This window comes from Pocillopora damicornis, chromosome 2 (genome assembly GCF_964200805.1).
Source record: "Pocillopora damicornis chromosome 2, jaPocDami1.2, whole genome shotgun sequence".
Classification (NCBI taxonomy): domain Eukaryota; kingdom Metazoa; phylum Cnidaria; class Anthozoa; order Scleractinia; family Pocilloporidae; genus Pocillopora; species Pocillopora damicornis.
Genome location: NC_142671.1, coordinates 12,650,006 through 12,676,292, shown reverse-complemented (window position 1 = coordinate 12,676,292; position 26,287 = coordinate 12,650,006). Strand labels below are relative to the sequence as shown.

Sequence of the window (26,287 nt, the reverse complement as noted above, 5' to 3'; positions counted from 1 at the left end):
CAGAGTCTCTCAACGTGTCCTGAGGGAATGGCTCAAAAGATGTATGAGGAATACTCAGATCTATTTTAAGGCCTAGGTTGCCTTCCAGGTGAACACACCTGGTACAGTGCCTGTTTCCCTTCAAGAGAAATCAAAGAAGAGCTTGATCGGATGAAGAAGACAGAAGTAGTAGTTAAGCAGAAAGAGCCTTCTGACTGGGTGAATAGCATGGTAGCATTCGTAAAACCCAACAAGCTTCGCATATGCATTGACCCGCGAGATCTAAATGAATCAATCAGGAGGGAACACCTTCCAATGACTACTATAGAAGAAGTTGTTGCTGATATGCCTCAAGCAAAAGTGTTTTCAGTCCTTGATGCCACCTCAGGATATTGGCAAGTGAAATTAGATGAAGCTAGCTCAAAGCTTTGCACATTTAATACACCAATTGGAAGATACCGGTTCACAAGGTTACCTTTTGGAATACTATCAGCTCCTGAAGTGTTCCAGAATCACACGTCAAAACTGTTCGCAGATATGGAAGGCGTAAAAGTGATCGTTGACGACCTCCTAATATGGGGTAAGGATGACGAAGAACATAATACAAGACTGAAACAAGTGTTCACAAGAGCAAGAAAAGTCAATCTCAAGTTCAATGCAAAGAAATGCAACATTAAGCAAGAAGAAGTTCCCTATGTAGGCCATGTCCTAAGTAAAGATGGTTTAAAACCAGATCCAGAAAAGATAAGGGCTGTAAAAGAAATGAAACCCCCGAGAATGCTAAGGAACTGAAAACATTCCTCGGATTTATCCAGTATATGGGAAAGTTCATGCCAAACATGGCCACTGAAAGTGCACCATTAAGAGAATTATAAGAGAAGGATGTTGCATGGCACTGGGATCACCTTCAAGAAGAAAGCTTTCAGAAGCTAATGCAGATGGTCTCCTCAACACCAATCCTTGGTTACTATGATCCAAGTAAGCCATTATGCCTCTCTGTCGATGCAAGTTCAAAGGGGCTAGGTGCCGTCCTTTTGCAAGATGAAAAGCCCCCAGCCTATGCATCAAGAGCCCTCACGCCAACCCAGCAGCGGTATGCACAAATAGAAAAGGAAACCCTTGCAATTGTGTATGGAGTGCAGAACTTTCATCAGTACATCTATGGATGAACAACAGACGTCGAGACAGACCACAAACCACTGCAATACATCTTAAACAAGCCCTTGCATGAAGTACCACTGAGGCTGCAGAAGATGATGCTGATATTGCAGCGGTACGAGTTAAAGGTGAAATACGTACCAGGATCTGAACTCTCTGTTGCTGATGCACTAAGCAGAGCATACTTGGAAGAGACTAAAGAAAGCCTCATCCCAGATTTGGAAGTGGATGAAGTTCAGCGTACAGCTCACCTTCCCATTTCACACGAAAGGTACTGTGAATTCCAGCAAGCTTCTGCAGCTGATCCAACCCTGCAAGTCTTAAGCACAGTAATTTGTAATGGATGGCCTTGTCACAAACAGGAGCTACCATTAGCTGTCCGCGAGTATTGGTCGTGCAGAGATGAAATATCAGCAATTGATGGGTTGTTATCCAAAGCACAGAAGCTTATTTTTCTTCAGTGTAAGAGAAAAGAAGTGTTACAGCTCATTCACGAGTCACACCAAGGCATAGTAAAATGTAAGCAGCGTGGCCGAGACATTCTCTTTCGGCCAGGGATATCATCCCAAATAGAAGAGAAAGTGTCACAGTGTTCCTTGTGCGCTCAGTTCCAGAGAGCTCAACCAAGAGAGGCAATGATCATTCAAGACCTCCCTGACAGAATGTGGTCGAAAGGTGGAACTGACCTGTTTGAGTATAATGGAGTTCATTACATGCTGTGTGTAGATTACTATTCAAAGTGGATTGAAGTTGCTAAGCTAGACAACTTAACCAGCGGCAATATCATCTGTCACCTGAAGAGTCAGTTTGCTCGGTATGGGATACCTGATGAGCTTCTCAGTGACAATGGGCCTCAATATGCTAGTTCAGCATCTACTGATTTCAGCAAGAGCTATGGTTTTGTCCATACCACATCAAGTCCTCTCTTCCCTCAAGCAAATGGTGAAGCTGAAAGGGCAGTTCAGACCATCAAGAATCTCCTCAAAAAAGCACAAGATCCTTACCAGGGACTGCTGAACTATAGAAACACTCCTTTGGATGGTATAAACCTTTCACCTGCTCAGCTGCTCATGGATCGAAGATTAAAATCTTTCCAACCAACAAAGGTTGATTTGCTTAAACCCCAACATCACAAGGAATTCAGCAGCACTTTCAAAAGAGAAAGCAGAGAGAGAAGTCCTATTATGACCAACACAGTGGGAAAGAGTTGTCCCCCTTAACTCCAGGTGAGAAGGTGTCAATGCATCATGAGAATGAATGGATCCAAGCTGCAGTTGTAAACAAGCATCACACACGAAGATCGTACATTGTTCGGACACCTAATTGTAAATTCTACCGAAGAAATCGACGTCATCTTCGCATGAGAGTTTCACAAGCAACGAACAAAGGGACTGATGCAAAACAGATCGCACAACCTGAGAAAGCCACTCTTCTCACTCCAACTGGTATCCAAAGCAGACCTCGTAGACCAGGAGCAAGTACAGACCATGGTCCGCCAGCAGAAATTGGTACCCGGACAGGTCGGGTGGTTAAGGAACCCAAATACCTGAAAGACTATGAACTCTGAACTTTTATGAACTGTTAAGTTAAAGATGTTGACCATGAATTCATTTGCTTTCTATGATTAAGTTTTCTTTTCCTTTTTTTTTGGTATGCAGTTGTTTACAGTTTGTCACAGTAGTTTCCTTTGTTGATTGCTAAAAAAAAAAAAAAGGGAGATGTCATTTATGCTATCACGAAAGTACGATAAGCATCATGGGATGCAATAAACCACGAGGTTTTAGATTCAATATAGCTGTCGTGTGACACAGTACATAACAACCCGGATCAACAAGATCGTAACTAAGGAACTCGAAAGGAGATTGAGGATTGACAGCGTTATTTACTGGACTGACTCGAGGATAGTTCTGAAGTATATTGCAAACGAAACACGAAGATTCGTTACCTTTGTTACCAACCAAGTAGACAGTAGTCAGAACCAAGGCAGTAGCGCCATGTGGGATCAGAACACAACCCTGCAGACTATGCCTCTCGAGGAATTAAAGCCTCAGAGACCAAGAAATTAGAGAAGTGAAGAAAGCAGAATTCTTATGGAAGAACAAGGACGAATGGCCTCCGTAGACTACTGAAGCTTCAGAACCACTCTTAGACAGCGACGAAGGAGTTAAAAGAGAGAAGATTGTGATTGGAGCAGCTGCCAGCTGATTTTTGGAGCTCTCTGTTTCAACTTTGCTCTAGATGAGATCGGCTAGATTAGTCGCGTGGCTCATTCGTGTTTTCCACAGACTTACGCATCCAAAATTACGGGCTGAAAGAAGCACAAGTTCAAAGATAGAGTTGAAGCTCAGTCCTACCCCTTTATCAGTATCCGAAGTGACTGAAGCAGAGAAGAGAATTGTGAAGTTTGTACAGAGACAGTCATTTCATACAGACATTGACAAGTTAGTGATAACAGGTCGACTTAAACCGTTTAAAGAAGAAGGAATATTACGTGTCGAAGGAAGATTGAAGTATTCAGATCTAGGAAAGGAAAGGAAAGCTAGGAAAGCACCCAGTTACTGAGTTGATAATCCGTCATTATCACCATCACAATAGACAAGTAGGAGTCTATCAAGTCTCTAAATAAGACCCCGGTTTTGGATTGTCAAGGGAGTTTCTTCAGTGAAGTGTGTTCTCGGCAAGTGTCACTTTTGCAGGCGTTATAATGCCATTAGAAGAGCAAGTGACTGCACAACTTCCAATGGTTCGAGTCTCTTCTGACAGTCATAGGACCATCTATCCGTTTGCTGCAGTAGGATTAGACTATTTTGGACCGGTTTATGCAAGGAGTGGGCCCAAAACAAGGTCGAGGAAGAGTACCACCCTAAACAAGCGTTATGGATGCATATTTACTTGCCTAAGGTACCGAGCAGTTCACATTGAAGTTGCCGAAGACCTGTATACAGATAGCTTCATTAACGCAGTTTTGCGCTCTCCTTGGTAGACGAGGTCCCCCAAGAGTTATTTACAGTGATAAAGGTATTAATTTCAGAGGAGCCGAGTTGGACGTTGTCAGGGCTTTGAGAGTGTGGGATCAAGAGAGGATCCAAGCCACCTTGACTAAGAAAGGAATTGAATGGAAGTTCAATCCACCAGCAGCGAGCCACCAATGGGGAGTGTGGGAAAGACTAATATGCTTGATCAGAGGAATCTTGCACTCATTAATTGAAGAACGACTTCTAGACGATGAAGCCTTGCGGACATTTTTGGCAGAATTTGAGAAAATCCTGAATGACAGACCGATAACTTCGGTGTCGAGTGACCCGCAAGACTTCGAAGCGCTTACGCCGAACCATATTCTTCTGTTACTTAGAAACGCGTCCGTTTGTCCAGATGTGTTTGAAGAGTCAGACAAGTTCAAAGAAAGATGGAAACGTGTTCATCTTCTCGCAAACGAACTTTGGTGCAGATGGACGAAAGAGTACTTGTCGACACTTCAGGAGCTACAGAAATGGTTATGTCCGAAGCCTAACTTCGGAGTTGGTAATTTGGTTTTGATGGCGGACAGAAACACGCCTCTTGGGCATTGGCCTAAAGCTTTGGTGGAAAAGACCTTCCCAGACAGTGAAGAGATAGTGTGCCAAGTAATCGTTCGAACAGCAGAAGGGGTATACCGCAAGGACATTAGAAAGCTTCTTTTGTTAGAAAAGAAGTTGCTGAGCCGCATTGAAGAGCAAGACAATTCCGTAAATAGCGATTGCGTTAAGTTTAGAAAGACTTCCTTGTCGTTTTTCGGGAGGGAGCGTGTAGGATTCGTCGCGTTTACATACAGTTTATAGCGCCGCTGACAATATAGTTAGGCCGCAGTTTCCTACGCCGTGTGCGTTGCTTGAGCGTTACTTACAATTTTTTTTTTGCCGTTTTGGCCGAGTTAGTTTTAGCGAAGGATTTTAGGCTGTGTAACAAGCAAAAACGTCGAATCGTCGCCGGATAGATCCTTATTTGTTGTTCGTTTTTGATCATCCTGTACAAGAATACAAGGAATCTGACGTATGGAAGCTGCTTTGTCTTATTTATTTTGCCAAGCGTAGCTGGCCCCCACATAGACACAGCTGTAATCTGTAATCACAGCTGTAATCTGTTACATAGGTCGACCCACTTTTTTTTTTGTCAGCTCAGCTGGTGGAGCAGTTGATACCGATATTGCGAAGTCTGAGGTTTGAATCTTCACGTAGATCGACCCAAAAATTTGCCCTCTACTCTGCTATAAGGTTTTGTAGTGATTTTGACTATTATGAGGTTTGAATCCTCAAGAATGTCCACCCAAATTTCTTCGTCTACCCAGCTGGTAAAGCAGATGCGGAAGTTTTATGGTCTAAGGTTTGAATCCTAATGTCAGGAGAAAAGAGAAATGCAATCCCCGCTCAAATACAGACACAGTCCTCTGGGATCGCCTTGTAGGGGCTGACTGCTTGAGGTTCGAATCCTCACAAGGGACTTAGATTGTAATATTTTTTCTTTTACCGTCCTATATATGGTACCTTTTGATTTCTGTCATCCAACTTGTCGCGGGAGAAAGAAATGTCCTTTACAGAAACACAATCCTTGAGCTGAAAAACAAGCAAGAGTGGTTTAAGGTAATGACTTGAGTTTATACACCTACACGTAAAATTGAAATCTCTTTAAATCATTTTCTTTCCCTTCTACATAACTTAATAATAGACTTCCAAAAATGGGGGTGCTTATTGAGAAATAAACATATGAATAAATTTCTAGGAATTGAAAAGAGAGGGGAATTACTTTTACAGGAGAGCTGCACATTAACTTGATATCAGTCAATATATCGATCAATTCGAAACTTTAACATCCTCCCCAGGCATTTGACCGTCGTCTGTTTCCGGAGGTTGAGAAATTTTTACCTTGCCAGGCGGGAGTGAAGGATTTTTACCCGAAGAGTCAAGTCTTTTCCATTTGAACCTTAAGTGTCAACTCTTTCCATCGGAATTCAATTGTTATATTTTTTAAATCTGAAGCTGTGTAAAGATAAAAAATTTACCATCGCGAACTAATGGCTCAGAAGAAATGGTCTACAAGGTTTAGATTTTAAAGCTTAGTCAATGAGTAGGATGTCACGGACGCTGATTTTTCTTTTTGCAAAAAAAATTGACAATCCAATACGTTACTTGGGTGGAACATTTGAACACATTCCCCCCCCCCACCCCCTACGGGGGAGATTTGAACAGACAAATCTGCGTAAGTTCTTATGCCCGGAAGGTTGCCATGGGGGATGATGAAGCGTCGAATTGATCGGCGCATAAGCGATTCTTCATCTAATCATTAAAGAGCAACTAAGATCAATTTCATCAAAATGTTTTGTTCTGCTTTTTTCTTTGCACACAGTACTTTGCAGGCTGAAGAAGGGTTTTGACGCTAACTTTCCTCAGTTTTGAAATCTATTGTCTGTTTATATATTCCATGATTGCCTCCGATAAAGTGACATTCCTCCAGCAGTTTAGATAGAAAAATGTAATCTCAAATAAATGTCTCCACTGCAACCTCTGAGGAATCCATATTTCACAACTAAGAAGGGTGATATTAAGCTAATTTGAAGACAAATACCTGCTGGAGCGTCAAAACGTTATTATAACTAAATCTTTTTACGCATGATTTTTTAATGGCAGAGATAAAATTTATAAAGCTTCAGAAACTAGCTTCTCGTTTAATTACAGAAAAAAAACTTACTCAGGAGCATATGTAAGATACATTGAGTTCCAATCTTTTTTTTGCTTTTCATATCTTCCCAACGTCCGCGATGAAAACAAATAGCACATCTATATATGTAAGGAAGGAATCAAACTGCTTCTCGAACATCTTGTTCGAATTGTCAGGAATGTTAATGTTAACCTCGATCGCCCTCTTTCCATATGAAGAGTGTCCGCTTTTGTAATCACGTACAAATTCAGTGGCTTTGTTCCAATTAGAACAGGTTGTATCCCACTTCTTTTAACCTTCACCAAACTGGAAGAAATAAACAACTGTGTAAATTATAAATTCCTTTTCATCCATCACAATTGTAGCCATGGATTTTCTTGAAATGTTGAAAACATAAGCGATAGACAAGATACACGATGCTTCGTCATTCATATACATCTACAATGTTTCCAGATAAATCCTAAGTAATTTGTTTCAATTTAGATTTAGGTAACGTGATGACTCTAATGATATCAAAATCTACGAAACGTTGATTTAGAAAATGAAAGCACATTACGCGACAAAAATTTAATCGGACAAAGTCAGTGTTAGAATGGCAACCGGTCGTTCCACAAACGAGTCGTTTCGCCAACGGTAGTTTCGCAAACGTTGTAAACATTTATATGTCAACCTGGGCTTAACTATACGATTCAGAATACTACATTACTGACACATTGTATGCGTAACTTATTGGATGTGAAATCTCACAGCTTAACTTCTCGTTAAAGTATATTTCATAATCAAATGGACAATTTTTATCCCGTGTCTCGATAGCTGTAAAGCAAAGCTTTCTGATAGAAGACAACAACAGTAAGACCTATTTCATATTAGTAGATTGATTTGCGGATTACAGTTACTGTACATGCAACACGCAAACGCTGTGATAGAGCGAAATCAACTACAAGACTGAATGACTTAAGCTAGAGAGTTAGTTTGTGTGCTCAAACGTTGACATCTCAAATCTACAAAGTGTGTGAACTGACTTCTACACGTATAAATGTTTATAACGTTTGCAAACTGACTTCTACACGTTTGTGAACTGACTAGAGACGTTTGCGAAACGACCGACATTCGTTAGAACTTTCTGCCCAACTTTGTCTAACACATGTTCGCTATTCCTTCGGTCCAAAATTGTCGTGCTACTTTCTATAACGAATACTTTTTTTACCAACCTGCTGAAGGTCGATGTATTTTGCTAAACTGTTGTAAACCAGAATCTTTCTCCTCTTGTCTCACAAATTTGTAATAAATGATTCCAACCAACGAGGACTGTGATATTTTGGTGAAATAAGGTTCTGATGTGGGATCAGTTAGCCGGAGTTTTACCATCAAAGTTTTGACAAAACTCTTCGAAGTATCTGTTAAGAACTGCATGAGGGATTTCGTGAATCCGTACTTTTTCAGTGTCACAAAATAAATGATAACTGTTAAAAATTCAAAAATGATCAGATCGGCTGAGCTGCGCAGGACAATAAAAAAGGATGCTGGAATTCAAGAAGTCTTCATTCAAAGGCGCAAAATTTTCGCATACACCAATAGTCGCTCAGCACTTCAAATTCTGCCTCTGCAACACCTTTTTGCTCTTTTTGCATTTGCATATGAAATAAATTTTCTTTGCTTTGGCCTGGGTGACACGTTTTTCGGGAAAGAAAGTTTAATTTGAATGATGTCGGCCATTTGAGGTCTAGGGTCTTAGAAAGTAATCCGCTTAGAGCAAACAGGGGTGGGGAGGGGAGGTGGTAATTCCTAATGTATGATTTGAAGTATCCGTGAGAGTTTACAGAATTGTGGACGCAAAATGAATTACGTGCCCTTGACTTGTGTTCTCTTTTCGCCAACAGGACTTTTCTTCATAGTGTCCATGACGCGCTCATAACACCGATTAAATTTTCCTGTAAGGGAAAAGTTTGTTTTTCGTCATGCATCGGGGAGAGGCATTTGTAAAATTATTGTGAATCGTCTTTGTCTTCTGTAGTGTATCGGAAAGAACTGAAAAAAGGATTTCTTTGGCGCCACTGGGCATAATTCGCTGATACAAACACTAATATGTTCTCTCTTTAATATGATACACCAATTTTTCTTCTTTTCTTGTGAATATCTAATAATCTCCTGCAACACCACCTTTTAGCCAGTGAAAAACTGATCTAAATATTTGCAGTATTAACCGGTTTGTATTGTCAACTGCGAGGCGTGGAATCCATAAATTCTGAAACAATCGTGCCTAGTTTATGTTCTTAATTCTTACGGAAATCACATAGCAACAAAATTTCTACTCACCGCATCTCTGGAGTTAAATTTGAAGACATTTTGTGAAATAAACGTTATTGTTGTAGCTGCTTGATATTGAAAAAAAATACCCGCCAATTAATTAGAATTTAAGGACTTAGCGTCAAGTACTGGGCACGAAATAAAACTGCGTCAAAATATCGCTTTTGCTTACTTATTGACGTTTTGGTGTGGTTTTAACATCCATAGGAATTCAATCTGACTTAAGTTTGTTGATTGCGTCTCTCTCAGGAGGACGGGACAACAATTTAACTATTCCAGGTGTTTTTTTGATTACATAACCTATTTTCGGCTTGGACAGAACAACACTTTTTGAAAGAGACTTGAAGAGGTAAATCATAAGCCTTAAGTGACTGTCACTTGTAACAATCCAGGAAGGAAGCCTTGCAAGGTACGAAATTTTAGTTTCTTTTTCTTGTTAGGCTAGTCTCTGACCCAGTGCTCTCATGAGCTACACTCAACCTCGAAAGTATCCGCGTGTTTTAGCAGGAAACTGTGCAGAGATATAGCGTTTGTGAAAGCGTGAATGACGAGCTGGCAAGGGCCCCGATTTTGACTTCAGACTCTCTGACTAAGAAGCACACGCTTAAAGTATATCCCAAAACACCGAAAAAAATTTTAACTGCCTAATTAGTTCTCAAATTCTGTGGCGACGATCGATGAGTTAACAAGTGCAAGAAAAAGAACACAAAGATTAAACCTTGGTCAAGGGTGTAAAATATCGTGATTTGTTTTCAACTCACCGAAAAGCTCGTCAATGAGGGCAATTTCAACCGGCAGATCAAAATCACCGTATTGGGACACGCTCCAAGACACACAAACCCAACCTATTGCTCCATTCTGTACAGTAGGATGGTGCACCACCCTGTTCACACCGGTACCGCAAGTGTGGTGCTGCTGCATGAAACATCCATTATATTGCACTGCCTCCCAGCGCGAACGCACCTCAAAGCGGCATGCGATACAAAGATATATAATGAGTACTGATGATTTTAAAAAGTTGTGTTTGTAATGATCTCCCAATAAAAACGACGTCTCTTTATTATCCACCACGAATCGAAACCTACGAATAAATTAATAATTTAACTAATGCAGCCATTAGAGGAAACATCGCTGACATGCTATTTATCATTTTAATACACTGTTTGTGCACATTTTTAATTTCGCATCTCTAAAACCAAAAATTGGTTAAACTTAAGATCTAACCTTTCATATGATACAAGTTTCTTTAAATTGGTTACTAAATGCATTCATAATAAAGAAGTTCGTGTTACAGGTCACGTCGACATTCTCTGTGATTGACACAGAAAAAGGAAGCCAAGTTCGTTTCTGTAAACTTCGCTGTAGTTGTACACAATTTTAACGTCGCAATATACTATTACATCTTGGCAAAAATCACTCTGGTTTCGCTTCAGGTAAGGTACGTTTTTTCTTGGGGTAAGGGGGGGGGGAAGAGGGCTGGGACCTCAGAGGGGAGGGTCGTCAGTGAAAGTGGACACCCAAAGTGGAGGGTCTTACATCTTTGTAAGCCATTCAAGGGGAATGTCTCACACCTTTTCCAGAATTTTTTTATGAGGATTGTTGTGATGTTACTTTCCATTATTCTTACAGATTAAGTTTTTCTATTCACCCACTTTGATTTAATTTGGTGTTTTATTATAGGTTCCAGGTTACATTTCTACATGTGTATTATGCCATGGCACATAGTTTTCTAGGAGGACTCGTGTCCTTTTCCGTCCGTATCGAGACGTACTGGACACAGGTAAGGGCAACCAAAAAAAATTATGTAGTTTCCATTCCTTTATTGTTAACAAATCAAAGGCAAAAAATGCATCACAATAACGAAGATTCGAAACTTGAAATCAGCCGAGGACAACAAACTAAACGATGAAAACGCGTTCGGTACTCTCAATCTCACTAAAGGTACTCTCAACACAAAGAGTTACATTCTTTACCTTCAGGCTATGTTGAGGTAACAGGTATGAAATTGTTAACCAATGCAAAGTCCTACTAAGGCACAGTGATTCTCTAAAGTGGTTATACTTCACATGGTCTCGTGCCCAGATCTCCCAAAATCGTAATTTGAGTGAAAAAGATCCGAGTTGTATAAGTGCGCGATGTTACACTCGACCAACGTAAAGTTAATCTATTATTCACTGGAGACTAACAACCAAGGTTAAATTTATGGTTTCAGAAGCAATTTTAATACAACAATTACATTGTGGAAATAAATTAGCAGAATAAAAAATTCACTACGAACAATAACGATTAAAAAATTGTCACAGCCCAGGTTGGGAAGCCAGTGTACAAAGGAGAGTAAGAGGGAAAAGTTAACAGGCGCGCGGACATATCTAAACGAACACTAAAAAGCATCTCTTCTTTTTCATCACCCCTCCCCCCTCACCACTGTTTCATCATCTTGTAGCAAAAACGAACTGGATTATTCACACTAAACGCTGGACTATTCTCCTACAATTACTTAAAACATAGGCACAATAAGCACTTTCCAGTGTATCAGTAGGTTTGGGCAACTGGGCTCATGACCTAAATAATTGCAAGTGTGATGTATATACAAGTGTTTGCCGCAGATACACTTTTTTTAAAAAAATCTTTCCATTGTATTCTGTTTGGCACTGATAGATTACATTTCCCGTATTTACAACTACTCTAGACACACTCACCAACGTCAAAGTCAAAAAAGAAACTGGTCAATGAAATACAAGACAGAAATACCCCTCCCCCTTTCCTTCCGCAAAAAAGCAACAAAGCACAAAAAACAAAGAAATAAAAACTTTCAAAACAAGAAAAAAACATCTAAAAAAGAGAAAACCAAAACGAAAAAAAGAAGAAGAAAATTCCAAGTGAAAACTATTCACAGTTCCGGTTATGTCAACTCTAACGAAGACTCCCCGTTTACTCGCTCAATGAACGCCGCATAAATTCCACGTACGAGATCCTTCCCTCCATGTTTTCATCAAACACAGAGAAAATATGAAAGAAATCTTCTTCGTTTAACGGAAAGTTAAACCTGTACATAGCAGCTTTGAAGTCAGTCACGGAGACGAAGCCATCGCCCAACGAATCCATCTTCCTGAATGCTCTTCTCAGTCCTTTCCAGTCTGAAATCATCTGCAGAAATAATAAATTGGTATATGGCCCATTTTGAATCAAGGTGAAGGGCGCACTCGGGCGAACGTGGCTTATACCGCACATAAGGCAGCCGTGACACAAAGCTAAAACACTTATGGCAAATCGCTTATGTTCCCACCTGGACAATGGAGCTTTGATAAATTACATACAAAGTTTTCTTTTAAACAAGGACTGTTTTACCCATCAAAAACTCGACAGAAATGCGCTCTCTTCTCCTATAGCCCTTTCTGTGAACTGAACTTTAATTTGCTCGAAATATATTCACACTTTCTCACCGATATGACTAACAAGCACACAAAATCATTTTCCTTTTCCTTTGCCTCAAAGTTCAAACTGAAGAATTATCCATTAGAGACTGGAATACCATCGAAGCTCTTTGGGTCTAATGTGAAGTGAACTAGAGGACGATTATGATGCAAGGGACTTCTGCAACACAGCTCACCTGGTTCCGAATTTTATCAACAACTGTATCAACAGCCTCTTGAGCTCGTTTCCCGTCCAACCACGCCGCCTACAAGAGAAAGAAATAAACGAAACATAGCACAGCAACATGTCAATTACTCGACCAAGAACTAAAGAAAAGATCGGGGAATAAAAGCAGGATAGATGAACTTTCTCCCATACATCCACTCTCATTCTGGTTCGGGCGCGACGACGGGACTTAGTTTACTAACTCTTTTTGTCCTTTCGCCATACACATAGTGGATCCTACCACTGGACGTGAGTCACATGCAGATCTACCTCGACACCATTTCCTTTGCGACTCAGTGGCAGATATTTCTGGGAGATTTCGCAGTGGCAGATCGTCCGATAACTAATTCGAAGGGTTATAGGTTTGCTCTTCTCAGGAAATCAGAATTCATTTAGAAAAATCGCGATTGTTCATATCAGCAAAGTTTGAGGTCCAAAACACCTTGAGTAAATCACATGTACAGGTGTAAGTGCCTTCAGCGCTTCAAATACCCTAAGAGCTACAATTCAGTTTACCTTCTCCACAAAAAAGAAATACAGTGACTGGCGGGATCAACTCAAATAAACGGCAGCGTTTGATTTTAATAAAGCAACGCGCGTTAAGTCACAATCGTTTCTCGCACGTCTTCTTCTTCACACGTACCAGTACAAATTGCACTATCCTTAAGAGAGCACCTGCCACTCGACCTTATCTTGAAAATTTTAACTCACCTTTGTAAGATATCTGGTGACCGGTTCCATGGGACCGAGGTGGTCAACCTTGACAGGCATCGTGGGAAGAAATTTCTTCAAGAATTCAAGGTAGCAAACCCTTCAAAAAAGAAAACAGAAGATGACAAAATAAAGCGTCAAAATCGTTGCGCGTTAAACACTGTCTAGTGTGACAAAAAAGGTAAAAAAATGAATAAAAATACTTGAAAGGAATTATAATTAAATCCAAATAAAAAACTAGTTGCATGATTCTCACCGGGAATTTTTTCCCCTATCAAACTTCCAACAAAGGCTCAAACATTCCTCGTCTGTTATATCCTTGCAAAATCGTCTCATGACACCCTATTAATAAACCAGTTGCTATTAATACTAAATGCTATTATCGTATTCAATCGAATAAGCGCGGCAACCTTTACTCCGCAATTTTTCTGCAACTCAAATGCAGCGCTTATTCGAGGGAGGCACTTAACTGGCAAAAAGTCACATGTGACTGAAACTACTGGCACCGGATTATTTCAATGCGATCTACAGACATAAATTCACGAAAACTGCAAGGGCAAGGATGGAGTCATTACCTTAAAATCATCGAATTCCAGCGTAGCACTTCCTTCCTTATCAACTGCATTGAAGGCGTTTCTCATTTCACTCCACTGAGAGCACACCTACACATAACACAGCAAAGTTTGAAAGTTGAACCGAAGGATTCAAGACTACGTGATAGCATCCGCAATCAGGTGAAAGTGTCCACAGTCCAATGGAGGCCTTCCATAAAGGCTATACTGACATCAAGCATGAAATGACTTAACCTTTCGTTCTGATTGGAGAAAGCTGTCTTCTAAACTCAAGTAGGTTTACTACTGCGTTCGCTTAAATTTTCACAATGGGATGTTTGTAAAACTCGACCGGAAGCGTTCTAAATGGATCAGAATCGTCTAAAAACAGTTCTTTCTTTTTCTAATCGTCATGGCGACTGGATCAGTCGCAGATCTGAGCGCTGCTGCAGTTGTGGGAGGTAAAGCTACTTTAGAGTGTTTTTCGGTATACTGACACGCTTAGAGCGCCGTTTGAGGACAATATTTTTTGTACATTCCGTCCATTCTTGTTTACTTGTGTTCTCTCTTCGTTGATAATCGGACAATTAAACTCCTGCAAGCTGTGTTCAAGATCATCAATATCAAGATCGTTACATTTCACGAATTTTCTAAATGTAGCCGGTCTCCTCTTCTATAGATCGACGAATAAGGGCTTGTCTAACAGTTTAAGTACCTGTTGTTTAATGTTCTTTAAAATTTCTTCCACAGAAAGTTTATTCTGATTCTTCAATGGCGGAAGAGTCTTGTCTTCCGTTGGGGATTCTGCCTGGTCTTCCTGCGCAACAACGGAGGGTGGAGCGGGAAGGGAGTCGGAGTCAACACCTTTTTCCTCAGCCACAGATTCCAACCGGTTGTGTGATAGTGATTTGGCGTAGTCTTGAAGAACGCGTGAAAGGCAGCCTACGATAACAATCGTGTTTGGCCATTAGCAGTTTATATCTTTCCTGTGTTAAGACTGTACATCAAGCATGAAATAGGGCAACCATTTGCTCCGACAAGAAGTCGTCGTCTTCAGAAATCATGGCTGGAAGAATGTAGGTTTATTACTGCATTGGCTCATTTAGATTTTCACGATGGGATGAGTGTTAAAATGATAGTTTTAACAACTGGAAAGCAGTTTTTATCTCAATCTCCCTTGGATGGATTGAGCGTCGTAAATAAAAAAAAAAAGGTTCAATGGCTTATCGTAACTATCAGAGATGTCATCAAAGGTACGTTTATATTAACAGCCGGCGCATAGAGAGAGAGAGAGAGCCATACAAAAGGCGGCTTAAAGTAAAAGTTTCCCTTTATACTAAAAACACACTCGCCTGATGCAGCCTGGCCTGATTCCTCTCCAGCTGTAGTGACGTTGGAGTTTAGAAAGCTAAACTCTACTAAATGCGCAAAGCTGATCGTACCATCCTTCTCAACAGGCAGTTTGGACCAAAGTAAATCGACTTCCGGTGATGTGAACTTGAGTTCGTATCTGAAATACCAAGCGATCACACGTTAACCCCATCACCCCTAAGAGCGACTGGCTCAGTCCCATTTTTCCTCACAGTATCACCCTTGATTGAAATATAGAGGTCATGAGAATAAAGGAAATGATCACCAAGGTAAGAAGCTCCTGATAATCGAGAAATTTTCCAGGCTTGTCAGTGTCATAAGAAACGTACAGAGAACAGTGTGGAGAATATGAATGCTAATGTTCGGCTGGAAAGGCGTAAGAGATAAAGTGTCCGTGTGCCGAATAAACTTAACGAAGTATCAACTCATCCAAGCTGGCATGTCACATAACACTTCCATAGTGAATAAAAAGACATAAAAAAGTCAACATAAATGAAGTCAATAATAAACTAAAAAATAGCCACACCGTTTTGCTGGCACAAAACTGAACAAACATAACTGGATTCTCTTCATATCGAACCATCAAGCATGTCGCTTATTTCCACCAAAGTAAGTAACCAAAAGAAGAAAAAGATTAAGGACACATATGGTTAAAAACAGATCTATACTGACCCACTCAGTCCAAAAGTACATGGACAGTGAAGCCTTGTTCCTGGTGATTCTGCCTGGGTCGCAAAACCTTTAACAAGCTTATACCACTTTCATGGCATGGCCGCTATTACCCCAGTTTTATTATTGTAAAAAAGTGTATCAAATTAAAAGGGAAAAAATTAGTTACCTTTCAAACAATCTTAGAAACATTCCTTTGGATAAATATCCTTTCTTAAGTTGATCCATTCCCTGAAAAGTCTAAATGAAACAAAACAGGACAAATATATAACTCACCCCACACTCAAAATCCAAGCCTCTTCCAGGAGTTCATTTAACAATCAAAAGGGTGCAACAGAAGCGCAAAGCGAACAAAGGGGGAGGTTTGGGTCATGTCACGTGAGAGAGACTCGACCCAAACCTCCTTTCCTTTTTCCTCTGCGCTTCTATCGCGCCCCGCTTACACACAGAACGCCTGAGACAGGTTGTTGAAAATTAAAAAAAGGAATAAGAACATACGTACCTTTTGTATTACTTGGAACTTCTCTGTAAGTATTTCCCGTACTAAGGAGAATAACTGCAAGGATAATTTCATTTTTTAGCAACTAAACAAGTTTAACATTTCCATAATCTATCAATTTCTGTCAAAAGTCACGAAGTTTTCCTAATATACATTGTATTGCCTGTTTGCAAAGTGCATTTCCAAAACTGCAAGTGATTTTCTTTCCCTCCAAAGACGTGAATAGCAATTCTCCAAACTGTCTGCTATACCTTGATTTAAAATTTTAGCTAGGAGAATTTAGGTAAATCAAACAATATACCAACCACGAGAACATGAACATGCGCAAACTTAACGTTTTTTCTATCTTATCTCCTTTCTGCAACAAGTTGAAATTGCAACGACAATGATCGTTTTTGGTGGCCTCTGAAAGTGAAAGGGAAAAATTGGGGAAATTACGAGAAAAAAGCCGCTTCTACGCGTCACAACTCCATAGTCTTCTAACAAACCTGAAGAAGATTTCGGGGCTGTGATTCTTTCTTGGCTGTTTCCGTGTGTGATGCGCTCCTTTCCTGTGACTTTCTTGATAGCGGTCTTCTCGGTGAGTTAAAGTCCTTGGGTGAAGTGGTTGGTTTGACATTGGCAGTTGAGGGGCTTGGTATTTTTACATTAATGGATACCTCTTTGTGTTGCCTGCATGAGACAAATAAAACAAAATTCTCTCTACGTACTTGAAAATTTGGCGACAAAACTCAACTAAGTGTTTAAGTTCTACAAAATGAAGCGTTTTAAAAGCATTGAACAGTTATGGTAACGTCATTTCCGCCTGATAAATCTAACACTGCTTGTGTCTGACAAGCCGTGAGACAAAGAAGTGCACCATGCTCGTACAAAGGAACTATGAGTTGAAACAATCTGACATCCAGTTTGCTTTTCAGAAACAATTAATGGAAAAAAAACATACTGCACCTCGGTGAACTAAAGAGCTCAAGGAACCGGGCGTAAGGTATCAGGCTGTGATTCGTGTCTTCCAACAGCGGACGCAAAACTGACGTCAACTCATCGTCGGTAACCTTCATCTTGAATCGAGCTTCAAGCAATTCTTTAAACTGATATCGCTTTATTACACCTAAGTTGTCTCTGTCAAGTTGTCTGCAAAGAATTCAATGATGTATAGAGTTAGGACCAATTAAATATATACAAATCAAATAAACGATCAATAAAACATTCTACAACACAGAATACAAACGTCAAGTAAAGCAAAAATCCCTCAGATGAGCTGTAATTTTAGCAATTACATGCAGAAAAGAAGCTTGAATTGTTCAAGCTTCGACGGGACTCGAACCCATGCCTCTCAAATACTAATTGGGCGCTATTACCAACTGAGCTACATGCACGAAGCCATAAGTTGAGAGTGATGCAAATTTTTAGGGGAATCTTTCCCAGCTCACCTGCAAGGGTCATTGCGTTATTTGATTTTCAATCTACTGGTCAAAGGAAATTTAAATTTATCGCGCAAATTGTGATCAGAATGCACACAGTTGTGATAAGACTTTTTGATGAAGCAGTACAACAATTTAAAACAAGAAATAAACCCTCCTACAGATGAAATTCAGCTGTGTACTCTACTCACTTGAAGGCGCCAAGCAAGGCCAAAAAGTCTGCCTGTATAATATCCAGAAGTCGGGCTTCTGCGTCAAACGCAGTCGTACTACCAAGAGCTGAGTCTCTACTGCGATTAAACCTGCATTGCAATCAAACATAAAAGGCAAATTATCGTCGTAAAAAACATTGTATTCCGTTCTTTTTCATCGGATTGCTGCTGTAAATTTCCATCAATTTCCATCGTTATTCGAGGGGCTTCCACGAGAACGATCATTACAGTAATCAAGTCGTTTCAATTTAGTGCTAGTAGTGTTGTACTATTACTATTATTAAATTAAGCTTTTTCCGAGAGAGTCAAGACTCTGTCGCGTTGTTAACCCCGGAACAAAGATGTTGTAAAATAAAAATGACTGAAATTTGAACTTGCTCAGAAGACGGAAAAGGAGTCATATCAATGTGGTGCTTGTGAGGCGTACTTCCACTAAAATATCAGGGACAGTGGGGTCACAGCTTCCCTCTTCGCGAACCACGCCCTTTCGCCTCCCGTACTTTTGCGCCCCTTTTCCCAACTCTTGCCTTTCATTGTTGTATGGCTGATAAGCAGTACTAAACAACAAACGATTGCCTTTTCAATTTCTGCTCCCGCTTTCCGCCCTCTTCCGCACCCTATTCCCTCGGGCTTCCGCCCACTTCCGCCCCCTGTTCCCCTACAATAAAATCACATACATCCAGTAGTAAACCGTGCCCATTACCTGTGTTTAGGATCATCAAGCACAGCTTGCAGGTGCCCTTTCTCAGAGCGGTCTAAATACAAATCCATAAGTTTTTTGTAAGGAACCATGCTGTGTTCACGCATACCACACCTAAAGTAGGAAGCAGTTAACGCAAATCAATTTGATTAAAGAAATTCAGTCTTTTGGGGCGGCGCCAAGGTTTTTGTGAGCTCGGCGGACTAAGGAGTTAAAGAAGGACCGCTCGTTGCCACAGCTCTTTGAGGAAAGAGACAATATTTATCATTACTTACCTTTGGAGAAAATGTTCAGTTTCAACTGGCCCAAGCTGCAAGCGGTATTCAGACAAGGCTTTACGAAAATCTGCCTTGCTTATCTAACGCAACAGAATAAATCATCGTTAATAAGGGTTAGAGACCGTTACGAATGATTTTAAGATAACTACACGCACGGACTGACTATATATAGACGAGAAATTAAAAAAAAAAAAACAAAAAACAAACAGTGCATGACGTAAAGTCTAGTGGAGAGGGAAGAATTTCATGTCCATTTCACTTTAAAGTTGACAGGTCGTTTTGCTCATCATTTGTCCTAAGGAAACTGAATTTCCAGGGTTTTCCAAATCTCATAAAGTTTAAGTATTATATATGACGTTTCTATGATATTACAACAACAACAACGTAAAGAAGCTAGGGATTAATTCACCCTACGGTACCTGTCCAGTATCTTCAGGATCATACTTCTTGAATGAATTCACTACTTGGGTGTAGCCTTCTTTAAACTGCAATATTCAGTTATACGTAATATCAGTTTTATTTCATTCTCATTATTTGTATCAGAATAACAACATTTCTGGCAAAGGTTGCCCTTTTACCACTGATTCATCCCGATTTTTCGTCCTCAAATTCATACCACTTCACCGAAGTTTACGTTTGACGTACAACATAGTCTCTTTTGTATAAGAATAGCAAACAAAAAGGAGGGAGGAGCACATTTTGTGAAAACTTGCATCATGGTAATATTTTATGGTACATACAGGGTAATGTTTCACCTTAATTTTGAAACATAAAAACTAAGTAATGAAAAACATAACAGCTTGCCACATGACGGGCGAACGCATATTGTCAAATTGGTGGCCTGCGTTCGGCGGTCTGGCAAAATTTAATCCGAAAGACAGTTAATGTATGGAGGAGAAAAAAGGGATTGCAAGAGATGAACTACAACTGCAGTAACTGAGGATTCATGTTATGTAAAGTGGTACCATCAAAGGTGACTTTAGTGAAAAATGAACAAAAATTTAACTAATTTTCATCTTACCTTTTCAGCAAACAATGTCAAAACACGATTCTGTCCTGCAGAAGTACTCTTTTCCTCCTGGGGTAAGTCTTTTCCAGCCTCTGCATGCGCAGAATGAAGTCTAACTTCTTCTTCATCATGATGTTCTTTTTCACTGGAGACCTTTTGCTCTTCTTCTTCTTTTTCAGGTTCAGTTGAGGGAAGTTGCTTCACCTTCTTGGGAAGCTCTATCGTGCGAATCATGAAAGACGGTCACTAACAGTTTTTTCGCTCTCTTTTTCTTTTTTTCAACTTCGCCTCAGTAGCAACGGTATGTACATTTACAGAAATATAATATTTTAAACTGCTTACCATAGAAGGGATTCACTCCAAGTGTTTTAAAGAAAACCACTGAATTCACTGCTCCAAGTCCTGTCTTGTCAAACCTGTGTCGAAAACATCAAATGTGAAATAAATATCAAATGAATGAAAATATCGAACAGAAGAAGCTGAGAGCAAAAGGAAATAAACGGCAAAAGTAAAGAAATAATATTTGCCTCCAATCACTCATTATTTCAACTTCCTCATTGAAGCCACAGTAAAAAGTATGTAGAACCTACTGACATTTACACAAATAATTGAACCACTGGCTGAGGAATAGCACTCACCTATCCCAAACTTTCTCAAATTCCTCCTCATACATCTGATAACCCAACACCTGTAGGGCAGTCCTTAACTGGGGCTTAAGTACCATGCCATCAGCATCAAAACAAGATGGGGGAAGTAATTTTGCATAAGGAAGAGTCCTGGAAAAGATGTTTGGTAGCTAATGTTCATAAAGGTATTCACTTTAATGCTTAAACTGATATGGCAGTAATAAATGAATCCAAGATATCCACATACTAATTTACCAACTCGCAGAGACAAGAAATCTGATTAAAAACATAACTTGAAACCACCCGAGGGATGGAGCAATGACTAGAAAAGGAAACACTCCAGAAGACATATCTACCCCTTAGTATTAGAGAAGTAAAAGTGTAGTGAATTATACTCTACATGGATCTAAAAGACTTAGCCTGTTGTTTTTTTTTTTGTTCTTGTTGTTGTTGCTTCTTCTTTTTTTTTGTTGTGAGCTAAACAATTGGGAGCAATTTTGATTCTTCTTTTAATAATTTGAAGAATTGATGTGCACTAGGCCAGATTGTATAGCTTCACTAATTAATATGTCTACAAATAGCAGATTTAGTGTATGAATTTCATTTTTTCGGAGCCAGCCAGTAATCAATACTTTGACAATATGATTTTCTACTTTATGTGCAACTTTTGATAAATTCCTTCCAGCTCAAAAAGTCTACATGCCAAGTTCAAATTGAAATACAAAATAAATAAATTGGTTCTGAACCTGATATATTAACAAGGAGACAGTCTTACCCCTGTTGAACTCTTCTTTTAAGTTGAGGGAAAACTTCAAGAGCAGAAAATAATTTTAGTGGAGTTTTCTTCTGTCCTTGTTTGTGCACTGCATGCTTCTGTTCCAAAGCAATTTCTCTTTGTCTTTGACGTAATCTGTTAGCTGGGAGGTTTGTAAGGTAGTTGAAATGAGAAGGTGGTCTGAGCACTGGATCCACCCATTCCTTGGTGAGAGTCTGTAAAATAAGCAGAATGCAAATTTTACAAATATATAATTATACAGTTCTGCAAAAAGGTAAGTTGACAGTCCTACAAAACTCTATCCCTGATTCTCGAAAACTTTGAGGATTGTGCTGGGCTAGAGTAGAGTTTTGTAACATTCAAAATCAAATTTAATTTCAAGATGCTCGAAACTCATTTCATGTGTCTCAAAACGAGGAAACAAAGGAATATTCCCACCCCTTGAAGCTTCTTACCTTTTTTCATATTCACAAGATAAAAATCCTGAAAGCATATATATATATATAAAAATATATATATATATATATATATATATATATATATATGTACTTATAGAGTATCATATAACATAACAAAATATTCGTTAGCACCAATAATTATTAAATGTACGAAAATAAAAACAGAGGATACATTGACATGGAGTCAAATTTTTGGCAGGTGGTCAAAGAGGCAATATAGGAGAGTTAGTTCCCTATTTAAAAAAACCCAAAAAAACAAGCAAGAACCAGCCAGGTCTTTGGCTCTACAATGCACTTCTAAACCCAGGGTCCAGCATGTGCATGCTGACACTACTTAAACCACCATGTCTCCCATTGTCATAAATAAGACCAACAGAATGATTGAACAAGTTTACTTTTACCGGTAATTAACATTTTACAGTACACCTTAGGAGGGAATCATACTTATCTCTTAAATTAAATGTTTTAAAGTTTTGGTTTTTTTTTACACTCTGGATGTATGCTACATTAAAGTGAGCTCACCTACTACCAATGTTCTACTAACCTCATTGTCCTGGAAATGGTGAACAAAATTTTCAAATGAGATTGTACTCTGTGTGTCCAGCCCAAGCCTGGAGAAAAATATACACTATAAGATTAATATATAGCAAATATCATAAAATTAATGGAAAGTCTGTCCATGTGGTATTTACACACTAATTGGTAGTATCAGAAATCCAACAGAATGCAGCCAACGAGTGAGAGTTCTGATACAAACAGATGGAGTGCATAAATACCATAAAGATGGACTTTCCATGGAGTATAATATGTTTATATTAATATACATTAAGAGATTAAATTATTTTATTATGTCAATTTGGCTCAAGTAAAAGGCTCATAAATTAATTATGAAAGATGTAATCCATATAAATTTCCTTGTCAATAGAAATGATGCAACCACTGCACCAACAGTACCTTTTTTTTCAACAGGATCATTTTCCTTAGAAGTCTAATAAGTGACAAATCTATCCTCAGTCATCTTTTGTAAGAAATTTGACCGCCCTGAGAATGGATTTTTGTAATTTTCTGAATGGTTTGAAAAGCGAAATAATCTGCCAGTGAAAGTTGAATGTCCAAGGATCACCTGGGTATTGTTCACTCACAAAAAAAAACATGATACCCAGCTCCTGATTGGATATATTGCTTTCTTTACATATGAAAAATGTGATACATGTACTTGCCATTCGAGTGGCTTTTGCTTCAATGTACAGCTAGCTTGCCTATAAATATATTTCTCATCTTTTTAATGTGTAAATCTCAGTACACATATGATAAAACCATGCATCATATCTCTTAAAAAGTATAAAGCTATAATTGGTTAATTCATTATATAGCCCCCTAAATTCAAATGTTTGTTTGAATTGAGATCTTCTCCCAGTATTTGAAGTTAGAGATTTAATAAATATCTTCCTGACCTTGTTTCCTTGGTCCAAACTTTAAGTTTATGGACCTTATTTTTCCCCTCCTGATTTATGACCCACACCCTTATGCTTAGCCACAAATCTGAATGGAAAAACCCAGATACATAACTTAAATTACAAACTTCAAACTCAGTAAGTAAACAGAGTAAGTAATGAGGTATGAGTGGAGGCAAATTTAATTTCTTTACCTTTGCCATTTGTTTCTTTTTCCTTCATTATTTTTTCATTTTTTTTCACATTTAATTTTACTTTAAATTTACAAAAACAAATTATTGTACTCTTCAATGAAGTAAAGACAATCACCTCTTTAAGACACCACTGATTTGGTCAGATGTAAGATAGCCACATAAATGATACAAAATATTTGCAAGTGCTTCCCTGTAAAAATACAAAGTGTGAATTACAAATTAGGAAAACTGCAGTATTTTATCTTAAAAGCCAACTTAAACTGTATCATCACGTGTAGCATCATTTAAAATCTAAATCAGTATGATGATAAGAATTTTCCCTTTTGTTATATCAAAAGACCAGCTTACTGTCTTTATGTATTGTTAAGTACATTGAGGAAAATCTAACAATCGTCTGTTACAGATGAAACCAAACAGTACCTGGATACATTGCCTTTGCCCATGGGATCATTAGAACGAAACAATTGACGAAGCCCACTTATTCTGGTCAGCAACTTTTCACGGATGAGATCTTCAAGCTAACAGAAGTAAAATTCATTGCAAAGTGATAATGTTTATTTCATGATAAGAAAATTACACTCTAAATGTTAATAACGTTAATGTTTATAAATAATTCTACTTAAGAAAGATTATTGCCTGCCTTAAATCACTTTGTGGTCCTGATATTTCAGCAATATTCAATATTACTGGAGCAACACAAGCAGCATAACCCCACGATTTCTAGAAGAGTTGGCTCAGTTAAGTTGGTATTATGCAGGTCACCTAAACTTCCAAATTATCATCCCCCTCCCCCCCCCCCCCCTCCACTTAAAAACACACATTCCTGTTCTGATAATTGTAAACCTAAGCGTGATTCTCTGAGGTTGATAATTAAACTTCATCCAAAGAATAACGGTTTTGAATTCAGGAATCAAAATAGTAAGGAAGTCAACTTGTTAAAATACTAACTTGCTACATTAAGCTATTTACACAGACATAAGATCTTCGCGGCCGTGCATGTACCTCTTCAGCTGAGAGCTTGTGTGAAGGTTTTTCCAATGCTGGACCACCGCTGTTTGGAGTCTTTCCTTTTCCTTGTCCTATAAAAATATCAAATACTGATTTTAGCTTCGACAATGATCAAAACTTTTTATTTAGGTTCAGAGTGACAGTAAGATTTTACATAATGTTAAGGTTTTCAAGTGTAGATTTAAGCTTGTAATTAAGAAGAAAAATGATTACGAGATGGCTCCTAGAAGTATAAGTACATACTCCGCACTTCGATAGACAGTCTTTAATTGGAGGCATTTATCAGGTGTGATTTAGACACTTCGGCTAATGTTGTTGATTTACATTTAAGCCAGACATATAAAATAATTGGAATTCGAAGTAGAGGTTTAATTCTGATTTTCTCTTCTCGTTCGACCTACCTAGCGGCCATGTTAATACCCTGGAGTGACCTTTTCTTCCTTGTTGGCTTGTTCGTCGCCTTAATGGTGGTAGAGAATCATTTCCTTCATCAACAATTGTAGTTGCTTCGCGGGAGTTTCCACGGATCTGCAAGAGGTCATTGTTTTCTTCTGACCGACGCAAGCCAGGATGCTCGATTACTGGCAAGGCAGGCAACTTTTTAGGTAAATCTTGTCTTGGAGAAGCAATCACATCGGCCATGCTTTAGAAAGTTGTATCATTTCCACTGTATAACTAGCATTTGATTAACTTTTAGGCTTCTGATAGAAGCCTGAACAAAGGCTAAAAATGTAACACAAGATCAATTCCATGGTAACCGCTCGTTTAATCATATTCATCAGTAAAGCAAATGAACAATATATTTGCGATGAAGCAGGTCACGCAACAGGAACCAGCAATGAACCAGGTCACGCAGCAAGATAAGAAAGAGGGCCGTTCTACATTTTATATTCGAACGATTGAACGAAAAGTATTCTTCCAATTCGATAATATCCATTGAGGAGGACGTGAAATACCTTGACACTTCCCCATATGTCGATAATACCATCCATTTTTACTCGACGTAAAATGTAACAGCATACCTTCTTCTGATTTTCACAAATCACGGCAGAACTTGGTTTTGACCCGCTCACCCTTAGACTGAGGATTACCTTGAGTCTAGAGTTTCCCCTGAGCCAGTTTAATTAAACATTTGCTCCACGTCGCTATGAGCTATACATCCTCGAGTTGTCCTGAATTAAATCGCGCGTGAAAGTGTTTTATGCAGACAAGGAGACTGGAACAGAGCTTACCTCCGTGCATTATTTCCCGCATTGTTTAAATTCGCGTCGTTATTATCAAAATCTTCAATCAGCTTTTGGCTGACCTTATCGAAACATCGAATTCCCCATAGACCTGACAGGTTTTGCCACCCCTCTAATTTGACTGCACAGCTGTGTTTCGAGCAAAGCAAGCGCTCTGTCCGTGATTTTGACCCATGAGTGAATTGTGCTGATGACTTTAGTCATCCTAGGTGAGAAGAAACTTCACGGCTTTGAGAGCTGCCAAGAGAGTCAGATCCCACGCAAATGCGAGCTGGCACACACATCACAAGAGTTAAGGATGGATATGGTTGTAAAATAACCAAATAAAAGGAT

The 26,287-nt window shown here is 39.1% G+C and overlaps 2 protein-coding genes across 2 annotated transcripts; one reads left to right on the top strand and one right to left on the bottom strand.

Annotated features, from left to right (window-relative positions):
• Window positions 1–3,841: 3,841 nt before the first annotated feature.
• Window positions 3,842–4,955, top strand: LOC113677643 (uncharacterized). The gene is made up of 2 exons (XM_089191869.1): window positions 3,842–4,038; window positions 4,121–4,955. The coding sequence occupies exons 1-2, from the start codon at window positions 3,842–3,844 to the stop codon at window positions 4,953–4,955; spliced, it is 1,032 nt and encodes a 343-aa protein (XP_089047995.1).
• A 6,379-nt stretch (window positions 4,956–11,334) lies between these two features.
• LOC113677737 (EF-hand calcium-binding domain-containing protein 6) lies at window positions 11,335–26,278 on the bottom strand. Its single transcript, XM_027194572.2, has 24 exons — window positions 25,112–26,278; window positions 24,705–24,781; window positions 24,123–24,220; window positions 23,818–23,892; window positions 22,599–22,665; window positions 21,597–21,811; window positions 20,834–20,971; window positions 20,538–20,611; window positions 20,208–20,413; window positions 19,606–19,671; window positions 19,184–19,266; window positions 18,912–19,022; window positions 18,188–18,298; window positions 17,524–17,706; window positions 17,064–17,247; window positions 16,579–16,632; window positions 16,246–16,316; window positions 15,389–15,546; window positions 14,752–14,978; window positions 14,061–14,147; window positions 13,742–13,827; window positions 13,486–13,585; window positions 12,746–12,814; window positions 11,335–12,282 (listed from the first exon to the last, which is right to left on the bottom strand). Exons 1-24 carry the CDS (start codon window positions 25,350–25,352, stop codon window positions 12,067–12,069), a joined length of 2,997 nt encoding a protein of 998 aa, XP_027050373.2. The 5' UTR covers window positions 25,353–26,278; the 3' UTR covers window positions 11,335–12,066.
• Window positions 26,279–26,287: the final 9 nt, after the last annotated feature.

Bases quoted from the DNA above. Each gene is read 5' to 3' on its own strand.
- LOC113677737 (XM_027194572.2), bottom strand. From the start codon at position 25,352: ATGGCCGATGTGATTGCTTCTCCAAGACAAGATTTACCTAAAAAGTTG. The intron at 21,812-22,598 runs GTTAGTAGAACA...CTTATTTTACAG, and splicing joins ACCATTTCCAGGACAATGAG to ACTCTCACCAAGGAATGGGT. The intron at 17,248-17,523 runs GTGCAGTATGTT...TGTCTCATGCAG, and splicing joins GAGCTCTTTAGTTCACCGAG to GCAACACAAAGAGGTATCCA.
- LOC113677643 (XM_089191869.1), top strand. From the start codon at position 3,842: ATGCCATTAGAAGAGCAAGTGACTGCACAACTTCCAATGGTTCGAGTC. The intron at 4,039-4,120 runs GTACCGAGCAGT...TCTCCTTGGTAG, and splicing joins TGCATATTTACTTGCCTAAG to ACGAGGTCCCCCAAGAGTTA.